The sequence below is a fragment of the Sinohyriopsis cumingii genome, chromosome 6, assembly GCF_028554795.1.
Source record: "Sinohyriopsis cumingii isolate HCF-2022 chromosome 6, ASM2855479v2, whole genome shotgun sequence".
NCBI lineage: Eukaryota > Metazoa > Mollusca > Bivalvia > Unionida > Unionidae > Sinohyriopsis > Sinohyriopsis cumingii.
Genome location: NC_142966.1, coordinates 31,502,399 through 31,527,779, shown reverse-complemented (window position 1 = coordinate 31,527,779; position 25,381 = coordinate 31,502,399). Strand labels below are relative to the sequence as shown.

The 25,381-nt window shown below is 35.3% G+C and overlaps 1 protein-coding gene across 6 annotated transcripts in view; it reads left to right on the top strand.

Moving 5' to 3' along the window:
• Window positions 1–25,381, top strand: part of LOC149796577 (uncharacterized) — a 318,277-nt gene that overhangs the window by 264,248 nt on the left and 28,648 nt on the right. For all 6 annotated transcript variants that reach the window (XM_089961283.1, XM_089961284.1, XM_089961282.1 and 3 more), the window contains 3 exons: window positions 1,482–1,613; window positions 14,851–14,937; window positions 17,370–17,507. In XM_089961283.1, coding sequence (XP_089817409.1) covers window positions 1,482–1,613; window positions 14,851–14,937; window positions 17,370–17,507 — 357 coding nt within the window. The remainder of the gene's footprint in view (window positions 1–1,481; window positions 1,614–14,850; window positions 14,938–17,369; window positions 17,508–25,381) is intronic.

The window sequence follows — 25,381 nt, the reverse complement described above, 5'->3', positions numbered from 1 at the left end:
ATTTATGCTTGCCTGCATTTTGAATGTCACACAACTCCTACACAATTCAAGATAGAGGCTTCAAGCTTTGGGGTGTTATTAGGGGTAGTCTAGGGATGTATGTACAAACAGTTAAAACATTTTGTTGCAGCCCTGAGGGTGGGATCGGTTTATATATATTAACTTCTAAATTGTGAGACTGACATGTTCAAAAATTGGTGTTGGTGATAACTGACCCAAGTATTAACATATTTCAGATGGGGTTGGAATAAAACCTTAGGGTCATACCTTGGGGCATACAGTTGTGGTCATGGGTCATAGCTTAGAAACTCGAGAGATCCCCTATAACTATTACTGTATATTGAGATATAACTTTGGCCCCTGGGTAAGGGGAAAATATTTTAGAGGTAGGAAGGACATCTGAGGGAACACAGTATGTTTTACCAGTATTGTATGTTTTTTGCATCCAAGGATGGATCAGATATGTTGCTACCCAACATTCATTGATTTCATTACTGTCATAATTATACCATATTCAACATGTTTCAGGTTTAAAATAATGGGAAAACAAAATGTATCATTAGGTAATGCCTGTTTTAACTGCACTGAGAGGTACTATTAGTTTGTAAATTAACTGATTTCTTCAAATAGGTTTTGCTAATGTGTTTATTATAGCTTATAAGCCATTACTGCAGAGAATAATGCATTACTCCTCATACTTGCAGTCTGTGAAATTTGTCGTTCATATTATGGAATTGGTTTTACTTTTGGCTTCGAGGATCTCAAGAAAGATGTTTCTTAACATGTTATAAGGGTATGACATATATCTTGTGCAAATAAAAGTGACAGATGATTGGCAGTTCTCTTGATAACTTCAAAACAAAAATGTTATGGGAAACAAACAGAGTATAATGGACACAGATTTTTGTCACACAAGTTTTTTTTTTGGCATGAATTTTGGTTTGTAACAGTGTCTTCCCCAGTATAAAGGTAGCATATATATATAGCTGCCAACAGATTGCTGGAGAACTATAGGATATAAAACTTGTCATGGGGGCTATTATTATTGCTGGTAGTTGCCCAGAAATCAAGTTCTGCAAGAAGGCTGGTCATGGCACTCCATGACCGTAGCTTGTGAACTTGTAATTGAAAGCCAAGAACCCATCTCATTCACATATCACTCAGACTGTCTTTATATCTCATTGTTTCCTGGGTATATACAAGCTTGTAAATTTCATTTATGTCATGTCATGACAAAAACAAAAGAATGTAAAAACTATGGTCATATGGTTCTGTCTCGTAATACAGTAACTCGTTTCAGGGCATAAATACATGACCTCAGTCGAGCAGTCATTTTCTTTTTAAAGCAGGCACATTTTCATACTTTATGGCTTGTGCATTCTTTACCAGACTGAATCCAAATTTGGACATTTGTGAACAATGAAATAATGTGAAATAATAAAACCTAATGAGTTTCCAATGAGGATTTTTGCTCATTTCAGTGGAAACATGCGAGGAACAACAGAAAAATGGTCATCGAATGGCAGTGGAGGCCTTGTTAAGCATGGAGTCTCCAGGAGCCAGTTCAGAAAGCAAAACCTTCTTGCAAGGCATCCTTCAACAAGCATCCAGTGGTAAGAGCTCCTCAGTGACATCGTATAGTTACCTCCAGACCCTTCTTATACCATATTTACTTACTTAAAGTTTGTTCCAACTGCAATCAGCATAAACCAAGACCTGCTTTGTATAATGTGCCTGCAAATCTGGGTCTGTGCAGTTTGTTAGGACCAATAAAAACAACATACACCCAGATCTGCTGGCATATTATGTGATGGCTTACCAATGTCTGTGTTGTTTGCAGCTTGACCTGAATTACAAGTGAGTATATATGGTAATTCAGTCTTAAAGAAAGACTATCTTATTCTCCTTAATACATTCATTACAGCTGAACACACCAAGTTGCAACAATTATATTTTGGACTAAAATTGGTGAGTGAAAACTGATATAATGCAGCATCCTGAAAATTGACACCAACACAGTCTAATTACAAGTATGTAATACATTCAGATACAAACATTTGGCAGATGGAATAATTGATAACAAAATCCATTTTAGTTGTGTGGCTGCAAACTCCTACATTACCATATACACTTGCTTGTAAGTCGAGTCAAACTGTAAACAGCATAGATCCAGATCTGCTGTAGCATAATGCTTCTGAAGATCAGGGTCTTGTTTGTTGAACTGATTACTCTTTACAGACTGCACAGACCCAGATATTCTCGCTCATAAATGCAACAGCAGATCTGTGTCTATGCATTCTGCAGTTGGACCTGCTTTATGAGTGAGTATGTACGATAGGTCACCATCTTTGCAAGAGATAAGTCGATTTACTGCTTATAAGTGACCAGTCTAGTAGTTGGTCCCAATATGCCCATGATTTCTGACACTTTTCCTTTCATATGAAGACAAGTCCTATGGTTTAATGTCCAGTGGAGGAAAATATTGAGCGAAACCAATCACTAACTTCACATAATAGTCTGCCTCAGAGCTACCCAATCAGTATTTTCTTTGTTTAGAATTTTATGGAACTTGCAAAGCAATTTAAAATTGCTTTCTTAGTTGTCATCATGATATTTTATCATCCTGTTCAAAATTTGCATCATTTGTTATAAATATTTTCTAAACTTTATGAATCGATATTTATAATGTTACAGTTAAGGTTTTTTTCAATGGAATTTATCAATAATGAATCTTAAATTGGAATGAATTTATCTTGTACATTAATGCTTAAATTTGCATGAAATTGGAAATCATTGGGATAAAGCTGTATTACCTTTATTTCTTAATATGCATTTTACTAATTAATTTTTTAGGTGAAAGCAAATTTACTTGCTCTCTGTAGGAAAAATTGTAGCCTTAAAAAAATTTCAGAAATATTGTAATGTAAAGACAGTAACTCAGAGCACATGAAGGATATGAGGTAAAATATATTGAAATAAAACAAATTTTGTTTGTAGGCACAATCGTCAGACATGTTTACGATCTTCAAGGTTGTCCTGTTACACTAAAGAGATAATGAATTTCCATGTAATATTGCATACCTACTAGGTTGTAAAATAGTGAAAAGGGCAAAGTTCAAATGGCATGCTACAATTGTCATGAATTTCACAACTTCAGGATTTTGAATAAAATTAGTTAAAACATGTTCTTCTTATGGACATAGATGGACATAACTATTGAAAACATTTATTTCAGCACTTTGCAAAAGAAGCAAGAAATGGCTTGCATAGGGGTAGAGCAGATCAATATGTATATGTTTTATGTACATCAACCACCGACTTAGAGATTTTTTTTGGATTCTGTACTCAATAGGTCATGCTAAGATGAACGTCACTGTAAGCTAAAGAGTTCAGTAAGAAATCCATGCAGGTTGACGTAGCTGGCAATCTTTCAAGAATAGTTTTTAAATAAGTTGACAAAAGCTAATCCAGTAGAATGTCTCTAGATTGCATATCTTGTTGCAAACAATGCCCATTGTATATTCATCAGCAAACCATTTGCAGGTGTCTTGACTTTTAGGTATTGATTCACCCCAATTTAAAATGAAAATAAGGTGATTGTTAAGAGTTCGTTAAACTGAACAATCGGTATGCAAGCGTATTTGCTTTTGTGGAAGTTATTTTTAAGGAAGTCCTCAGAAGATTTGTGCTAATCTTTTTTTCTTCAGGACGTTGAGCACACTTAAAGCTGTCATTGTTCTTGTGTAATTTAGCCAACAAAAGTTTTTGAAATTCAGCTACCGTGTACTTTACGATTAGCAGTGGGAGGTTCTTTTCCATATAAAACATTCCAGAGGTCTATCCATACAGTTTGTATTGCATTTGAATAGATTTGGGCTAAAAATATTTCTGCTTTTCTGGCATGCATGACTGTATATGACCCACAAGGTCATATTGATGTCCTTAGTATTACCTAGTAATATCAGGTAGATAAATTTTTGTTGGCAGGGCCATATAAATGTAAATCTGAATGGCTGACAACAGCTTAGGTTCAGTATGTATGTCAATGCCTGAACATGACCCAGCTGTTACAGATTTAACTGATTTGTACAGATTGAAATGACTTGAATAGATTGAAGTAACTTGTACAGATTAAAACAACTTGTACAGATTGAAATGACTTGCATAGATTGAAGTAACGTGTACAGATTAAAACAACTTGTACAGATTGAAATGAACTAATACAGATTGAAATGAATTTCTATGGATTGAAATGACTTGTCATAAATGTAGGTACAACATTATATAAAAAATGTATACTATCAGCTTGAACTAACCGGTATCTGAGAACAGCCCACTGGTCAACTGCTGGGGTGTTTCTCTGGGCAAGGCACTTCACTATTCTAAGTGTCTCAGCTTAAAAATGGAGACTCATGACCTACTTTAATAATTACAACTCAAGACACTGCTTATAAATGACATGTAAGCTTTGTCTCATACACATAACTATCTGGTGCATATTGAAATATTTTATGACTCCATCATGGATGTGGACAAGTTTAAGGACTGTCCATTTGATCTTGGGGTAGATGGGGTGTCTCTCCATTGGGATATTTTGTTTCTTTTATCAAAAGGTAATATTTCTTGTCAGCTAATAGGATGGAATGAATAAATTACAATTTAGAACAAAGTATTATGACCATTTGATAGGCCAATTTTTTTATTAACTGTAGACTGATCCAACTGACCCCCCCCATACAAATTAAATGGTTGGTCCTTTGCATAGCTTTTACTTTTCTCGACAGTTGTTGTGTTGTTGTTGTGGGGTTTAACGCCATTTTTCAGCACGATAGGCTATACATGGCGGCCAGTATTAATGGTGGAGGAAGAACCCGGAAAACCCCGGAAAGAACCACCGACCCACGAGAAGCTACTGGCAAGCTTTCTCACATGCCCATATTGGCTGAATCTTAGACTCGAACCGCCGCAGACAGAGGTGAGATGGCAGTGATCCGTAACGAAGAGCGCTTTAGACCACTCGGCCACTCGGGGCCCCTTTCTCGACAGTTCTATTTGCTGACATTCAGTTAGGCATATGGGATCAATTACATATAGCATATTACAATTGCAAGTGCAATACTGGTATTAAAATTAGAAAAGTGGTCAGATTAAACCATTTTAATTTTTTTAATGAATTTTCAGTTTGTAAATCTTTGTTGATATGAAAGCTGAAAGTTCATATGTTGTGATTTGAACATTTTGGACTAATATTTATCATACTTTTTATGCATTTGATCAGTTGCACTCTTTTTCTTTTTCTCTTCTGTGTGTGTGCTTCCAGGAATTTATAAACAATGTGTAACTGACAAAATACTTGCTTACAATTAGTATTGCAATATAAGACATCAACTCTGTTATGTATGATTTTAGGTGTGGACATCTGATACTTTTAAAAGCATTGATGTGTAGTGTTCTGGAGTCAGTTGACCGTGGAACAAAAGACCATATTTTCAAGAATACACTGTATATCATAATTGGAAGCCTGTATTGACAATGTTGCACGGATTAAAGCCTGATTGCCTTAGCTGCACTAAACTTTCCAAGAAAAATAAGTGGATGAGTTTTTCAAACTCAGTTGGGTACAATATCATTAAATGGCTTATGAGTAATGGTAGCCTCAAGGAATGCCAACATCACCTGTTTATTTTCTGTACTGAAGAAAACATATCTAAAAACCTTTGGCCAAATGGGATTATGCAGATTCATTTTGTTAAACAAAAATTAATGCGAGAGTTAACAAACTTTGGCATTCCTTGGCTAACATCACAACCAATTGAAATAGAGCCCAACAGAATTTGAAAAACTAGAGAACTTAATTGTGCTTGGCATAGGGAAAAAGTCATTAGAGTAGCTGAGGGCTTTACTTGTCAGCTGGGAGCCAGGTGACTTACCTGGCTACTTTTACTTTACACCCAGCTACTTTAAGGAAGAAACACCTGTATCACTACTGGGGGTGTTCCCCCCCCCAATTTCCTGCTTACTTTAGCAGCTTAGCTCTAGCTTGAAATCTAATGGAAGGCCTGCAGTAGGTATAGTTGCAATTTGGCTTTAGTCTTTGCAACAGTGTCATATTGGCTGCCAACTATGAGACTGACATGCAACACAGCACCCCCTTGCTCAAGCAGTAATACATTACCACTCTCATCATGCATATTATGGGTCAACAATTTACATTGTTACAATCAACTTTTTGTCTGTGGAGAAAGTTTTATGCCATTTTTTTGACACATGATAGGCTTAGACCTAGAATGTAAGATTCCATCCTGATATGTATATTGTTCTGGTCAGTGTCTTTACTTCCAAATTAAATAGTATTGACTGAATTGGGAACTTAAAGACCAGATTTTCAGGAATATATTGCAAGCTTGGCAGCCGATATTGAGGCTTATATACCCTTTTGGTCTGTTTGCTTTACTTAGACTGTACTTTTGATACTCTACGTTCCATGTCTTTTTCCTGATGGATACAAATTTTGACACCAGCGAGTCGATGTGTCTTCAAGTTCCACTGACATACATTTCAGTTGGTTGAAATGTGGTGCCAAAGTTGGTTAAAGAAGGGATAAGTTTCTTTAATGAAACGAAGCTATCTAATCGCTTTTGTCAACATTAGTAGGTTTATCTTTGTTTTGTAAAAGAAACATACTCAAACTCCAACCAACTTTGGCATTCCCTGGCTACCAACCGAAATATCAGGGTGGCCATTTTACATTTGGGACTATTGATAGGCTTCACGTGGTGGCCAGTATATATAGTGGAGGAAGAACCCAATATGACCCTGGAAATACCCATAGACTAACTGGAAGCTACTGGCAAGTTTGTTTTACATACCCACATTGATGAAGCTGTGACTGAGACTTGTGCAGACAGTGATGAATGGTCTCTAAAAGTTATTGCCTTAGACCACTCAGCCACCCAGGGCCTTCTACTTAGTTAGGGACTAACCATTTCATTTTCATGGAGCAAGGGAGGCTGGATATTTTTTCATTTTGACTTGGGTTATTTTCCCCCAGCTAATATAATGGATATAATTAGTTCTCCTTTTTTGTACAAACTCTTAGCTAGAATAGTATTTCAAGTTGAAAGAGGACTTGACATATTTTAAATGTACCAGCCCACTAGCCCATCTCCTTTCAACTTAAATAGTCCCCTAAGTACACTTGTTGAATATCTAATTGGGGTGGGTGGTAGTAGAATTCCTTCCTGTCTAGGTACCTTAAGAAATGATATAATGCTTGCTGTTGTTTACTGCTTCTCCCATATCTACCCACTTGGGCAGACATGAACAGGTAGCAACAAGTATTGACCCATATATGAAGTGGACTGTTCAAAACATATTCCTACCTACTGTCTCAATAACATTCCAAACAATACAACCTGGAAGGAAGAATTATTATGGAATCTAACCCTAGAGATCAAATTATTCTGGGCCTTTTTTATCTTGTATTCATTTCATAGTATGATCAGGAAAGACAGCTCGTGTTTTCCTATAGTTATGAAATCGTGATCTTTTGTGACAAATTAGAACTGTATGGTATCAAATGAGCATACCATGATGTTACATGTACACACCTATTTTCACTCAAGAAAGATCACCTGATTGTCTATGTTAACAGATAAAGGACACGACAAGCATAGGCAGCACTGTTGAACTTGTTCCTGTAAATGTTGGGCATGAAAAGCCAACTTCACAGTCAACATATTATCAACCACCACTTTGAAGTTGTATCCTTCAGGAACTGATCATTTAATTTTCCATTTTTGGTTTTATTTAGATAATATAAAGGATATAATTTGTTGGGGTTTTATTCCTTCAGAAAATCATTGTAAGAATAATTTTTTAACTTATTTTTGGGCAGGACTCCCCCCTACCGAGTTCAATATCTTTTACCTATTTTTATTTCCTGATACTGGGTGATATGTTTCAAGAGTCAGTTGCCAGTTTTTACAGCTATGAATTAGGTGTTTAGAGTTAGCTATGTAATGTGAAATAGAAAATTAATTTTGTTTGAAGAAAAAATAATAAGCTCTGATTATATCAGCGAATTCAGTTGGTAGAATCTTGGACATATAGTCCAAAAAAATGTCACAGGTTTTATACACAGCTAACCAGCATAGGTTGGCAAGGTCATATCAAGAGTTGGGCGGGTGTTTTGGTGTGTCCAGACCCCATTCTGGTTTTTAAAATAAAAACAAAAAAAACTCAAACAAACCTAACTCAAATAAATGTACAATCATCTGAAATTTGACTTTCATTTTATTCTTGCACACATTTGTGGGGTATTATGCACACATCGAGTAAATAGACACATTAACTTCTGCTTTTGGTGCCCTTTCTGGGAAAGTCAGGGCCTGTGGAAATTTCAGAAACCCCCCACTGCCCCCCCCCCCCTTGACTAGATCTGGCCCCCATTGGCATCCTAAGTATGTCCATTTGAAAGGCATTTAGCTGCCAGTAATGTCTTAATAGTGTACTTAAAACCAACACACAAACTATTCAGAATGGACCCTCTATCACAGGAATAACAGCTCATGTAGAATAAATATTGTAGCTGAAAACAATTCCTGTTAAAAGTATTTTTTTACATCTTTCTGAGACAGAAAACTGAAATTAAGATAACTAGAAGATGATTAATAATTGTAATTTAAAGAATTGGAAAGAAGCACAAAGTAAAATCTTTTCATTTGACATAACCAGTTAAGATATCAAATGGGGGTTTCAGTAGATGGGTACAAGGGCCTGGATTACTATTTAGGTGTTGTACAAGGGGCTGCTCTGGGTCTCATTACTTTTAAAAGAGAGACAACACTGAAGCTTGGTAATTGTGCCTATACTTGCTTGAATACATTTATGTATGCATATATCCTTGATTAATATAAAAAGTTGAAACTAATTGTATACGCTTAATTTAGAAAGTTGGTAATACATGCCTATACATGATCTGTGATAATCATTAGTGAATTTATTCCCACACAGATATTTGAAAGTGTTAGCATTGATGCATCTGTATGATTCATTGAACCTTTAAAAAAGTCAAAGAATTTGTGAATTTTATGGGTTATTTTTAAAAAAGGTGATTTTACCCTTGAAAAGTTCTTGAATTTGTTGAAAACTTCATTAATATTTAAAAAATCATCTTTAATATTTCCCCAAACTTCTTGAATTTATGAGAGGGAGTACATGAAGTAAAAAATAATGAAATAGATCCCTTTCTAAATACCAGTACAGATTTTTCAAAATTTGTTTTCCAAAGATAATGAATAAATAAATGAACGGGGTTAAATTAGTTGTTTTCAATGACATCTGAATTGTGTGGTTACCAAATGGGGTAGTGCCCCTTTGCTGTAGTGGTGCATCCATCTTTTACTTCTGATATGCATATGGAGAATGGTAAGTCAAATTTTTCCTTGAAGACATTTTGGGAAACGCCAAATGACTCTCAGGAACTGTCTGAACCTAAGGGCAGTCCAAACCATATCAACTAGCTTTAACAACCTAATTGCATCCAGATCATGGAAATTGATGAAAAAGAGTAGAATGAGAATGAGATGTAGATAAAGAGGGGATGTAATCAGCTAATGGAGAACAAATGTAGAACCCAAAGATTTCTTGTTGAATAATTGCTCTTGCCTATGAGAGAAAATAATATGTTGTTGAAATGGACATAAATTAAGTGGATACCAGCAATTTTGTCATCCTTTTGGAAGTCAGCAATGTCCACTGATTTATGCAGTTTTCTCTGTTAATTTAATTTCTACTTAGGAAAATGGGCAGTGACAAGGTTCTAGTGTAATTTAATAATACAAATACAATGGTTTAAAAAATGGGACCAATGCCTGACCCTGCGTTATAAGCAAGTTTATGAGTTATCAGGGCGTGAGTTATCAAGGGAGTGGTGTATGGTTTTATATTGCTTTTGTAATTTATTAACCTGTGTTTGGTTCATAGATATGGCCCTGTCTTGCTGTAATAATCAGACATGAGTTGGTGACATATAACTTGTCTATGTTCATTCCATTGCAGATTGTTGTCAACCAAGACCCCATGTTTTCATGGGTAACCATTTGTAGACAAATGTCATTCAAGCTGAGATTCAAATTATATTTTTTTCCCCATTCCATTTCACTCATTTTGTTGGGTTGTAATCATTATTACTTTTGAATTGTGTGTGTTTAATTCCATCCCATTTTCCTTAGACCGCAAATCTAGCCTTAAGTAAAGATATTGGATGGGTCACCTCTGTGTCTGGTTTTAGCTGTTGTGTCATCTGCATATAGGTTGGTGGAAGATACTATGTTTGCCTTGTTTTTCAGCTGCAGATCATTTATGAGAATGAAGAATAGTGGACTTAGTATTGATCCCTGTGGTATTCCACATATAAGTAGCTCAACTTCAGAAAAACTATTTATTTTGACACAATGTTTTCTCTTTGTTAGATAGGATGTAAATCAGTCAGGCTTGGAATTACCACAATCATTGTTTAGGCAATTAGAGTCAAACCCCATAAGATAATGAAATTCAAAATTTCAAAGTTTGCAGTTAGCAATGATATTTCAGAAGTAACACCGTTTGAGATTGGTTGACACAAACTCGTAAACTGAAGCTCCTGTTTAAACTTTTTATTTCCACTCACAGCCAGTAAGAAGTTGATATTTCAGAAAGCCTCATGTTGTATCCTGGCCAGATTTAGTTGTCTCACCAGGGCTTTAAATTAATGCTAGCAAGCTAGTATTTGAGATGCTAATATATTGCAGGATGATATTAGTGGAGACCATTACAGCTTTGCAAATTTTGCTAGTACTGTAAAAAGTCAGGTTAATTTTGAGTGCTGCTGACATGTGCTGATATATATTAATAGGAAGATATAGCTTTATCACTTTTTATGACTTCTGTGACCATAAGTTTATGATTTCTTTCCCTGTTTAAAGTCACGTATACCTTAGAGCTGCCTTCTTGCAGTATTGATCACAACCTGAATAAATGTGTGATAAAGATTTTAGTAATTGCAGTTAATTTCATAAAAGCTTTTGAGCTGTGCAATTTCTGTAGCTGAAATTAACCTTCCAGAACTTGTCAAGGACATACTCATTTTTTATTCTTTTCTGGCCGAAAATGAGAAGAGACTTAGGTGCAAATAAAAATGTGTGTGCAGCTGCTACAGTAAATTGGGCAGCCCATTGCTGGTATCATGTTACTATGGAAACTGATTTTATATCACTTTGTATATCTTACTTAATTAAGAAGGATATTTTAGTCCTTAAGATTATGAGAAATGCAGTCAAACAGAATCAAGTTTTGCAGACCTGAGACATGCTGATGGGAATTGTTGATTGAATAATTAACTCACTTTTGTTAATGAAAATTCCAGGTTGCTAACAAAAATAGTTACATCTGATAAAGTTATTCACCTTAGTGTGTGACTGATGCGCCCTTTCTCCATATTAATCGTTGATTAATTTTACAGTATTTGCTATTCAGACAAAAAAAACAAAATAGACCATTTTTCAAGTGTTGCTTTGTTTTTTCCATTAATCAGCTCTTGTTTGTAGATTCTGCCATTCAGATATGTAATAGTCTAATAGTCCATGTTTTTGTTAGGCTTTTGTGCTTGTGACAAAGTATATGGTTGGGACAGGGTGCTCCCAGTATTTTATTTAAACTATTATGGAAGTCCCACCCAGGCTCTGTTTTGTTGGAAGTTAAATTTAGTGAAAATTAGCTGTACTGCTCTTAGCCCCCAGTCAGCATTGCTGATGGTTAGATGGTTAAATATACAAAAAAGGGTTGAAATTTAATGAATAACGGCAATCTGTAATGTCACCCTCTTAGTAAGAGGGCTGGTTAATTGGAGTTGGCTGGCATTATCCAGAGGATGATCTCCCTTGATATTATAGCCCGGTGGGAGTGGAAAGATAGAATATCAACAGAGAACTGAGCAAGACTATTGGAAATAAATAATGCAATATGAGCCCCCTTAGACAAGAGAAATAACAAAATTTAATCAATAACAATTAATAGCAACAACCCCATTCAAAGTTATGTCAACAGAATTTAATTACAGTGTCTAATTTGGATTTATTTCATCATAATAACAAGTGGTGAAAATAGCGCAATGTCCATGACTGATTGCATCACCTTCCTCCCTTGACTCTGTATCAGCGTCTTCCTATTTACTCGAGCCTTCCTATTCTCTATGCTGCATCCCTTTCTTGACTTCCTAGTCCTTTACTCTGAATCTGTCACTTTGTTTTCCTTTTTTTCTTCAGACTTTGTCCTCGGACTGTCTTGTCTCTCTCCAGAAAGCTGTTCCTTAACACATTAACCCATGGAGCTTTTTGTCATTTCGCCTGAAAATCGAGTAGGAAACACATTTTGAAAGCTATTTCTGAATAGATCCGAAAACATTAAATCTCTGGTGTTCTTTCAATAACATACTGCCTAGTTGTGTTAGAAATATCTTTTTTCATTGGCTATTTGACTCATGCATGAGCAGAAGGGTAAAAGTTGGAGTTCTTTTTTTTTTTCTTTTTTTCTTTTGCTAAATGGAGCTATTATTTTTGTATGGAGATCACTCTTTATTCCAAATGCCCATCTTATCCTACTTTAGGAAAAAAAAAACAACTATTTTATACAGGTACAATTGCTCACTTAAAGCAGAAACATATTAGGACCCCAGGTGTCAAAGTGCTCTGAGGCAATCACCTTTAGAGATCATTGAGATCTAACTCCTTTCAAATGTGTTTGAGAATGTGTTTCAGTCTCCGCTCAGCTATTGTGGGTATTTGAGAAACCTTGCTAGTAGCTTTCCATGGTTCAGTGGTTCTTACAAATGACATTAAAAACCAAACCAAAGCTTTTTGTAAACAATTATATTTACCCCTTTCATTATATCTTAGATGAAGTTTTGGTCATTGGGATATGGTTAGAGAATTTCTGGGTAGCATGCTGTTGTTGTTGTGGGGTTTAATGCCATTTTTCAGCACACGTTAGGCTATACATGGCGGCCAGTATTAATAATGGTGGAGGAAGAACCCAGGAAAACCCCAGAAAGAACCACCGACCCACAAGAAGCTACTGGCAAGCTTTCTCACATACCAACATTGGCCGAATCCAAGACTCGAACCCACGCAGACAGAGGTGAGATGGTAGTGATCCGTAACGGAGAGTGCTTTAGGCCACTCGGCCACTCGGGGCCCTGGGTAGCATGCAGATATGGACTGACATTCTCATGGCACTGTGTGTCCACTTGGAATAGACACCTGGGTGGTGGTGAGAGAGATTGATTACAGTTAGGTGTATTGAATGTTAATTCCAATATCTTATTCATTGATTTTGCAGTTTAGTAAATATAGGATCAATTAATGCATCTGTATCTTTACTTTGGTTTATACAGCAAATGCCAGCAGTTTTTCCGTAGCGTATAGCAACAGAGTAATGAAACAAGACCCTATACACACTGACCTCAAGATACTCATGTTCTTAGAACAGGACCGAGATTTTAACTTGCTTTAATTTTGTACTGTACTGGTAGATCTATACATAAATCTTCATTGGGCAAGTCCTGGACAGATCTTGATTTTTACTTGTTTTAATTGATATATTGGCAGATGTAGATCTATAAATGAATCTTCATTGGGCAAGTACAGGATTGACCTTGACCCTGGTCTCAGATTAATCACCAGACTGGTATACTAAATGGAGATGAATATTGTTGATACAGTAATGTATATTTGATACCATGTTTCCATACAGGCTGTAATCTTCAGAGTATAACACATGTTCACAGGAAGGTCGACAATTTGAAATGGTTAGACAAGTCAAATAAAAAAAGGACTCCCTACTGAACTTGTCTTGCATCTTTCTAAATATACCTCATTTTGCACTGCAGTTGGGTACTGCTGTGTTCTAGCAATGTCAAATTTACATCATTAATTATTGGTTGTGTATTACCCAGAGACTGAGATGTAGTAATAAAAACTGATATGTATTTTATTTTCATCCTGTTATCAGTTTTTGCTTCCAGAAGTTTACTTGATGGAATTTGATAACATTCAGCTTATATGATGCATTATGAAGTGCCACTTGTATCAAACAACATGATATTCCCAAGATGCAAATTTCAAAACATGGGTTTGTCGATTTTTTTTGGCAGTGAGCAGTGAAGTACAAACACCCCAAAGGGATATATATATATATATATATATATATATATATATATATATATATATTGAACAGATGCCAGAATTATATTTCTTGATTTCCTAGTTTTCATGTATATGTCCAGAGTCAAAAAAGAAATTCCAGCTATTTGTCTGCCCAGCACTTTAACTAGTATTGAGCAATAAATTCTTATCTTGGCCTTTGAAAAAAAAAAAAACTTCTTATCTGGCCTAGACAAGCATGTATCTGCTGTCAAATACATGGTAATGTTATGTTTTACATCAAAATCTCACTTAGATCTTATGTAGGATTATTATTGGATTTTTAAAAATGCAAAATGTTATTAGTATTTGTCATGGAAACTGAACTGCATTAAAGAATTTCTGTCATTCGTCAGGTGCATCATCTGTTGTTGTTTTTTTTTTGCAGTGTCATATGATTTAATTAGACTTGCAAAACAGACCTAACTGAGTAGCACAAAAGCAGATGGAGAAAGTATTTATAATAAATACAATACAAAAATGCTCCTTCCCATCCCTGCCTAAATTTGCAGCTGAAGTATATGTGTGTATGTATGTATGCATGTGTGTATGTATGTGTGTGTGTGTGTATATATATATATATATTCACCGTGAAACTTTTTGTTTTCAGCAACCCTACCTCCCAGTCCCGCAGATAGTGATAGTGGAGTGTCCAGTGATCTTGAAAATACTAATGAAGACAGATTTAGAATTCAAGGTAGGGTGGTACAATTTTTTATTGAAATTTTTATTACATCTTTGATTGAGATTATGAGAATATAAAACTGGAAATGAAATAAATTCTTTCATTAATGCTAATCTAGGTCTGCTTGTTATTGTTGTTGTTTGTCTCACCTGTATAAGGATGACTTTATATGCACAATGAAACCTGACAATAGCAGCCACTCATGGGGAAAGGCAAAACTGGCCATTACATACAGATGACCGCTGTTCAGAAGTTCACCTTTTGAACAAACCATTATTCTCGTCATCATCGTCATCATCATCATCATCATTGTCGTCGTCGTCGTCATTTTATGTGCATTGCACAACAAAATCATAATTATGGGTATATGTTGTTCTTTCCCAAATGTATCATACTCATTTTAATCCATCTTAGAAATGATGTCATCACCAACTTCGGAATATACACTGATCTTAATTTGTTCATGCTTTAAGGCACCTATTCACCATTCTTCCAGTCTAACTGAAGTTTGGAAAGAACGAAATGATTTGTTTAAAAATTATTTGACATTAACTGCTCTTTGAAATAAGCAAGAGATTAGGTTTGAACAACATGCCACCACTTAATTCAGTCCCCAGAGTTGCTATAGCTGTCACCGGGTAAGTGGTTATCTGTCCGTTCATAATCATCCGGGTAATACAATGAGCCATAGGGTACACATTTAATTCATTTTAAAAAAATTGATTAATACAATTTTTTCATGTTCAGATCAAAGATTCCTGGTATGTCAAGTAGTTCATGGCTTGTGTCATGTGACTTTTGGCAGCTTGCACAATTATCTGTCATAGACCTCCATCTACGGATCTTACATTATCGATGTGTGATCAGCTAACCGATCGTTAGGTTTGACGGATACCCAGTTGACATTTCCTAGAATTTTGATAGCTTTGAAAGTCAGTCGTATTTTCATTCTTTGTTGAGAGTGCTTCAAAAGTAATAATGAGATGCTTCAGACAAATTCCGTTAGTGACTAATATAATTGCAGCAGCACATGGTGGACAGAATGATTTAATTGGAACAAAGAGAGGTAGGCCCACTTGTTTTAAGTCGTTCTGGGAAGAAAAAGCATGCGTTAGATAAAAATGAGACCCGGATAAATGTTGGTGATCAGTTGGAGAATGGAATAATTTGAGGGGTGAACCTGGGCTGAAGACATACCCAGCTGTTGTACATTTCCATATTAATTGGCAGCATACATCACAGACTTGTAAAAAATAATGTACATTAGCTAATACACATAAGTGCTAGACCGAGCACTGCATCATATGAAAGAGAAAAATGGATTATCATATAAAGATAACCTGCCGTGTCCAACATAGCAATGTGTTGGTGTCCTATATTTACAATTGTGATATCATCAAATCTTGTGTTCCAGCTTTTGACTAACCTCAGATTAATTCATACGCATCTATAAAAAAAAATGGCTGGGTTTCTCAGTTCATGGATAAGTTACATGGCTTGTAATGTAATGAAAAATTGATATTGTTAAGTTTGAATGGAATCCAACGATGTTTAGGACCAATATTTGTCAAGATTCAGTATTATTCAGAAGATTTGTCACATACAACTTTTTGCACATAATGGTGGCAATGGAGCTTTAAAAACTATCCAGATTAGTCAGATGCTCGACTTGGCAAGATCAGAATAAGTTGGAGACAAGCCTGTGTTAAATAGAATATCAAAAGAAGCCACATAATGGATATGAACTGAAACCATGCCCTCTTTCACAGACACATTTTGAATACTGAATTACTCATAACCCAGATGAAAAGGGATGTAGCACATGTCCCTTCTCAAGGGATAACTAATTCACAGGCAGATAGATGAAGATATCTAACTGTACCCGTCACACTGATACAAAAGGTGACTCCCATTTCTGCTGAGATAACAACTACTTTTCCCACCATCTTACTAATTGCTTTGATCCTCTGCCCAAATGATGAAAATTGCCCCGCTTTTGAAATTCACATATTGTCGTCTTTGAGTGAGTTACATTGTGAACATGACTGGAGTTAAAAGCAAGATAAGAAATGTTTTCTCATTTGTTCACACGATATTCCTTTATCTAAAAAATGCCTTCCACATGAAGCAAAAATTAAGTTTGCGTAGACTGGGCGATCAATGTATATATGGTCTATTGAACCACGAACGGCAAGTTACCATTGCAAAGAGGACATTTATGTTGGAGATTCTCGGGAAATTAGAAAGGCCATTGTGAAAAGCTGATCACTCAATAAAGGTGACCATTGGGACAGATTTGACTATACATCTTTTCCAGTGGTGGAATCGAAAGTTGTAAAATTTGTGTTCAAGTTTTTTGCAAGTCAGATAATGGGAGTTAGAGGTGTGGGAGGTGGAGCAATCAACACAATACATAGATTCTCTGGAACATTTTTTTTCTTCAGGATATTTATCCAGTCCCCCACCTGTTAGGATCTCGTCTCCAGGTGCGCCATTTGTGCCTCCATATTGTCAGCCTCCTCCTGCTCACCAACCCCTCCCAGCACACTTCAATGCAGCCACACATGTTGCCATGAGACCAGGTAGGTAATCTGAATGAAATTAAGACTGATTGTTTGTGTATGTACTCCTGCCAAAGCAGCTGACCATTTAAATTTTATGGGGAAGGTTTGTTCAGATCAGAACTTATTTCTTTTTCCTAAGGTAGTGAATTTTGTTCAGCTAATATAATGCGTAGAACCAGTTCTATTTTAATACAAATCAGAGCAAGAATATATTTTCAGGCTACTCGAGGAAAACAGCCTACCCTATCCCTATATCCCTTAAGAAAATTAAATTGTTGATTCCTATTGCACTGTGAACAGTGTTTAACCTGATTTACCGTCATATAATGTGACAGAAGATCAGGATCTAAAATTATTTGTTTCAGATCATTGAAAAACAAACACTAAATGCTGGCATTATTTAATGAAAGTACAAATTCTACTAACTCTGACCTGCTGGCACATTTGATTGAAGAAAAAGATTCCTACTGCTCATTATTGTCATTGACAGCTTTTGAAGTGGAGGCCTGTTTGTTGCCTCATTGTATTAGTTCTCACCCTAGTACATTGACTCGACCATGTACTTTTCAATTTGAAATGTTCTTGTGCATTTGACCCCACTTATATGTTATTTTTAATCTGCTTATGTACACAAAATCTCCCTTTATTCATCTCAATCTACAAATTATTTTGGTTATTTGCATTGTTAGAAATGGTCAGAACACTTGTATGAACGAATGATCACACCAGATAGCTAACATTACATGCACGTGACCATACAAGCAGATCTGGCTTCTTACCATTGACATAACATGACTAAAATAACAGTTACAGGTGTTACAGTAGTATGCCAAAGGCCTATTTGATTATATTGATGAATTTTAACCTGATTAATTTTTCGTCATCTCACATCTTCTAACATTGACACACTTGTTGTGATGTCTAATTGGTTGTTCCGACCAGACACATGCATCGCTACTCCTCCTAAACAAAATCTGACACATGTATCGCTACTCCTCATGAACATAATCTGACACATGTATCGCTACTCCTCATGAATATAATCTGACACGTGTATCACTACTCCTCCTAAACAGAATCTGACACATGTATCGCTACTCCTCATGAACAGAATCTGACACATGTATCACTACTCCTCATGAACATAATCTGACACGTGTATCACTACTCATCCTAAACAGAATCTGACACATGTATCGCTACTCCTCATGAACAGAATCTGACACGTATCACTACTCCTCATGAACAGAATCTGACACATGTATCACTACTCCTCCTAAACAGAATCTGACATATGTATCGCTACTCCTCATGAACAGAATCTGACATATGTATCGCTACTCCTCATGAATATAATCTGACACATGTATCACTACTCCTCATGAACAGAATCTGACATGTATCGCTACTCCTCATGAACAGAATCTGACACATGTATCACTACTCCTCCTAAACAGAATATGACATATGTATCGCTACTCCTCATGAACAGAATCTGACATATGTATCGCTACTCCTCATGAACATAATCTGACACATGTATCACTACTCCTCCTAAACAGAAAGTCATATTGACATAGGTTTTTCATAAAAAAACTATGTGTTAATGTCTGCTTGGTCCTAAATGAAAATGGTGTCAAACTGGCATTCAGTTTAGTCATTATGGCAGCCGTCTTAAAAATTGTCTTAAATGGAAAGTCTACTATCAGCATGGGGTTTTCACTGGAAGACTTCCAAGGGTGTCTAGTTGTGCCTAAATGAAAATGGTGTCAAATGTGATGACATACTATATTGTCACTATGGTGGCCATCCTGATTTTTGTTTTATTACCTTAAAATTAATGATGTCTAGTTCATTAATGAAAATGGTACTGATCTTGCATCTGAACTGGCCATGACAGTGGCTAATTTGAAATCTTGTTATTTTTATTTAAAAAATATCAGAAGATTTCTGCTCTAGGCAGTTAAAAAGTATAAATGGTCATATATTGATTTCTGAAAATCCTTTTAAGTCAGTACTACATCAGTCCCTTCAAGGGACTACTTTTGTTTGAATGATGAAAAATCAACAAAGATCAATATTTAAATTCTAGATGACCAGCTGTCATGTCAGTCAATATATGATGTGCACACATTAGCAAACATCATAGATTAAGGCAGAGATTATGTGACCCTTCCACTGTAGTTTGAGCTTGACATCTTGTTTCAACCAGTCACAGATGATATTGCTTTTGAAAGATCCTTTCTGGTAATGTAACCTCAATCTCAGACTTGGTTTCTGGGTTTTAAGATCTCCATGCTCTCCCGTAATGCAGCAGCCAGTCAGAATCTGCATTATTTTCATTGAACTTGATTTTTTGCTGACCAGTCATGCAAGGACTTCACTTTTGATGTCACCTTTATTGGTTTACAGTGGAAATTCAGTCTTTACCCAAATTTAGCCCAGAGTTTTGTAATCTCAAGGCCAGTTTCAAGCTGCATGTAGAGAGTACATCACATGATCAGCAAATTTGGTATCTGATATCTCCTGACATTGACCTTGACACTTTTTTGAAGCTTCATGGGAGTTCATTGTTCTGTTAGCCTTCATGATAGCTTTTTTTGAAATTTTGAGGAAGTTCTCCAGTGAATGGCAATTTGCTGCCAGCAAGCAAGCAGTCTTGATAACACAACACTTGGAGGCAACTAAGAGTTTCCGTGGCTTTCAAACACTATTATCGATGTAAAAGGACACTTTAAGCTTGAATTATTGCAGATTTAGAAGAGCTGAAATGATGTAAAACATAATCTTATTCTTTTCAGTTGAATCACTTTTCGTTTGGGAAAAAAATTAGAGTGAGATGTTTTAAAAATACACTATTGGTTATAGTTATGGTTTGAAACCAAATCACCTGGCTGAAACCAATCCAAGGGATCTCAGTCACTAGATAGCATCTTGATACTTTAATTGCATAATGCATTGTTTGTTTGTAGTAAATCTCTATTTGCTGTATACAGATACGGTATGACACCATTTGATGTATACAGATAGGGTATGACTCCATTTGCTGTATACAGATAGGGTCTGACTCCATTTGCTGTATACAGATAGGGTCTGACTCCATTTGCTGTATACAGATAGGGTATGACTCCATTTGCTGTATACAGATAGGGTATGACTCCATTTGCTGTATACAGATAGGGTATGACTCCATTTGCTGTATACAGATAGGGTATGACTCCATTTGCTGTATACAGATAGGTTATACAACGCAAAAGAGAATAAAGTGCACCCTCACTATAACATCTTTCATTATGACACAATTGCTATCATAAGGCAGGTATGGTCATTGATCACAATTCATTATTCAGTAGTAAAATTATGTCCTTCATTAAAGGTGGTCTCAGTATATTACTCTACGGTATTCATGGATAGTTTTGTGCTGAGGTGGTTCTGTACTTATGAACAATTTTTTGGGCACCTTTCCATGTATTTTCATATATAATTTGACCCATAAGCTGTTCCCATAAATCACTCTTCTATTTGAAGACAGAATTATAAGACCATCAGAACTAATTCCATAATGTATGTGACTGTAAACAAATTGCCAATGATCTTCCAATGATCTCCTGTCCATTTAGCATAGGTACATACTAGCATTAAATATGATTATAAAATGTAACTTCTTCATTCTTTGCCAGTAAATTGACATACCTTTCATTCTTAGACAGGAGAACAGTGTTTTTAGTATTGAACACAGAGTTACCCAATTCGTTCAGTGCTGCTAACACAGTCAGAGGAATTGGTAGACTCTTTGAAATTAGGAATTCTGTTTCAGCTTTTAATTCGCAATTTCCCGGCAGTATTTCCTGCACCTGCTTGGATAAGTCTTACATTCTTTATCTAGGAAGGGGAAGAATAAGGAATCTACTTTTCAAAGGAGTGAAAAATGCTTAAATGTGGGAGATATTGTCACAGTAGATTGTGTGAATTCTTAATGAGTTTGATCTATTATGAAGGAATGTCTAAATCCAGTCATTTAATTAATTTAAGGTACAACATCAGTCAAAAAACCCTTTGATACTGAAAGCAGATAATAATCAGCATCTTCAGTATCTGAATATTGTGATACCAGTCTTAGTTAAATATTATATCTGTGCATTCTAGAAATCAGAGGCATGATATCACAATAAATAGCAAATGATACAATTAAAATGACAAATGTATTAGTTCAGAAACTTCATTGGGATGTAGTTTGTGATATTTGACTTACAATGATGTATGTTGTATCATCTTTTTGAGTCTATGAACATGGTAATCCATGAATAAACAAATGTTCAGTATATTGAAGTGCATGCATCTGTTTTAGACAAATGCTTCATCAAACTAAGATGATAGCTTTAAACTGTGGCAAAATGAGAGTTCTTTATTAAATAAGTGCCACCTTTGTTAGAGGTTTAAATTTAGCAGATGACTAGACTGCAATGGAAATTCCAGAATCTTTTCAAGTAATTTTAAGTAATTTTATACAAGGTATTAGCATGATTGTGGCTGGTATCAGGTTCTTGTTTGAAAAAGCTTGCATTGAGATAGGGAGTGAACTAGGGAAAGAATAACATTGTACCAATTTTACCCACAATGCTTTGAAAATCCTTTGCCCATAATGTCTTGCAAAATGACTGATTTTTACAGGAATTTCTGCATTGTGTGCTACAGATAATACTTCGGACTAAAATTGAAATTCATTTACCTTCTCAAATTAATAGCACCCATGTTTTCAGAGTTTGCAATTATCATTTTATCATTTTAATCTATTTTTTTAGAAAACCTAACGGTTATAAAATATTTGACCATGCTGAAATAAACTTTAGTGAAATATTATGGATGCTAGATTGGTACACTTTTCAGAGGGAAGGACATACTCAACTCATTGATGTGCCTACCTCATTGAATGTTATTGGGATATATCTACTCTCTGTCCTTGCTCTGATAATAGATTATTCTCTGTACATATGAAAATGGAAGAGAATAATTTATTCTTTTAGAACCAAGTTCTATCTTTAAGAAACTTTAATCTCTATTTCTGATGTCTTATGTGTGTTTGGGTTGTATCAAGTCATTTAATTAATAATAATCAGCATCTTCAGCAGAATGAATCACATTGAATCGGAAATTACTGACTTTATTAGCGTAAAGAAATAGTGTGCATTGATGAATTGTTACACCTCCGTTAATGATTGTAAAATGATGATTTATTTTGTTTATTTAAGAGTACCAGATTTAATGAATTGCAGGAAATGATATTGTTGGTACTAAATTCAAGAGATATGGCCTGTATGGAGGAGACAGGAGAGACTTGTGTGTGTTAGAGCTGGGTACCACAAAAATTGTTTACTGCCGTATACCATGGTATTCTTATCCTACTGCAATACAAACCAGGGTGTACCTCAGCTGTGTTACCGGTAGGGAACAGTATTTTAATGCTCTGGGGCAGTGGTCTGACACATGGCATACAATATTGATTATATTCAGAAAAAAGTTATCACTAGATGTAAGAATATTGCACAAACACACACAAGCACACACTTCCTCCAAAAACTGAATGCTTGGTACCTTAAATAGATAAATTTGCTATGTGTATAGTAACACATTAACCTCTGGAGGTTTTTGTTGTTTTCACCTGAAATTTCAAGTAGGAAACACATTTTAAAAGCTATTTCTGAATACCTCCTAATACATCAACTTCCAGGTAATTTTGAATAAACTAATGCTTAGTTGTGTTAGAAACATCGTTTTTCATTGGCTATTTGGCTTGTGCATGGGCAGAAGGGTATAAGTTGCATTGTTATTTTTATATATATTATTTTTATAATTTGTTTCTTCAATTTTTAAAAAACAATTTTTTTGCTTAACAGACTCATTATTTTCGTATTGAGACCACTCTTTATTCCAAATGCCCATCTCATCCTACTTTTTGCAAAGAATCATCTGTCTGTTTGCAGTTCATACCGATCTGCCTTAGATCTGAGACCAAAAAGTCTAAAATCTAGACACAAAATTGGATTTTGACCACGGGCAAATTTTCGGTTGAACAAAATTGGGTCCAAAAAATGGGTTTTTTCTCTCTGTATTTTGTAGTGCAACTTAACTTCCAGATTATTTCCTATCATTGTAGAGCTACATCTGTCTACCTTTCTATAACACAACCCACTATTTAGTGCATCATACATGACCTTTATGCTACAGAGCTGGGCAGTAGGCTACTACCTCCTGCCATGTAAACTCATTGCCAGGGGTTAATGTGTTAAATTTTGTACAGGTTGTAATCTAAAACTGTAACTAGAGTGGGATGATTGAGCTTACTGCTGTTACTGACCCCCAGTGAAAGACATTGTCCTGCTATTAGATAACTTGTTGTTTCAAATAGAACTGTCAACACTAAGCCTACAAATTACTAGCTACACTAATGATATAATTGGACTGAAACTTAAAAGTGGGATGCCAATGCTCAGGTAAGATATTTATAAGAGACGGCCAGTAAATATAAAACACACTTACTCAACAAACGAGAAAAGACATAAAATTCCAACAGAAAACAATTGTTGTCCTGAAAAGGATAAGCTGTACCATCTTGGTATTTCCAAGGAATAAATGTACTTTACACATCAATGTATGATAGTAAATAAGTAAAAAATGACATTTTGTTTCTTACATTTTTTGAAAAATTGGATTGGGCCAAATATCTTTCAGAGCATCCCATTTTGCCACCATGCACACTGACAAATATGACATGTTTCAAACATGATTAAAGGGTCATAAATATAATTATATATATAATATTCAATACTATTTCTGGGACAGTTACAACTGCTGGGTTCTTTTAACAAAAAATTTGTCATCAAAAATGAAAAAGTGCTTTTAATTAACAAGATTACTTGGGGAATTCCCAAACATAAAATACTGAGTTGATCATTTTGACAGATGTGTATATTTCCATTGGTCAGTCCATACGTCCATCAGTTTTCGTAAATAATAGTACAGATAAAGTATTATCAATTACAGAGCAAGTGAAATTGGCATTTTATTAATGAATTAAGAAAATTGCTGACATTTTACTTTGCAGAAACTTATTGTTGCATTAAAATAGTGTATTTAAATGTTTGCTTATTGCAGTGAGATCAGGATATGTTAGGTTGTTTTGATTCCAGGTTTGTTGAGTGATATCCATTGTTTTCAGCTATTATTCAGAACACAGTGTTTTAAAATGCCCGGATATTTTTGAAAAAGCATTTGATTACTATTCTTTCTTGTGAAGCAAGATCTGTCCTTAAATCAGCTTCCTCCGTATTGATTTTATATTTGAATACTGCCCAACCCTTTTTGTCTGTTGCATGCAGAAATTGTTTTTCTCCTCTACTTGGACACAACAGGAAGCTCATCAGTTTTTTTTTATACTTCAGCAAAGGTTTTGACTTGATGGCATTTACTTATTGGAATTAGTTTAAGAATCTTTATTAAGAGAGAGTAGAGAATTAAAAAATAAGTCTTTGCAACATGTTGACAACCGTGTAGTTTCCATTCATTATGCTGTCACTTATTATAGGTATTACACAATCTGGAGAGTTTCAGGACCACATTCTCAGAATAAGGGAATGGCAGGTATCTTATGCAAAAAATTGACAAAAATTGAACTTTATTTTGGGCATTTGTTTTTGTAAATTAACCCTCAAAGACAAAAATAAAATAAAAATAAAGATAATTATACATAGCTTGAAGGACACAGATTCTTTTTGCACATACATTGTACAGTTTGGAATTGTTAGTTTTGTCTGTTTTATCAGTTAAGAACAGACCTGTTGACCTGTCTGTTGATTGTTGTAAATCAACCTCCCTAAACATACAGGAGGGTTCAA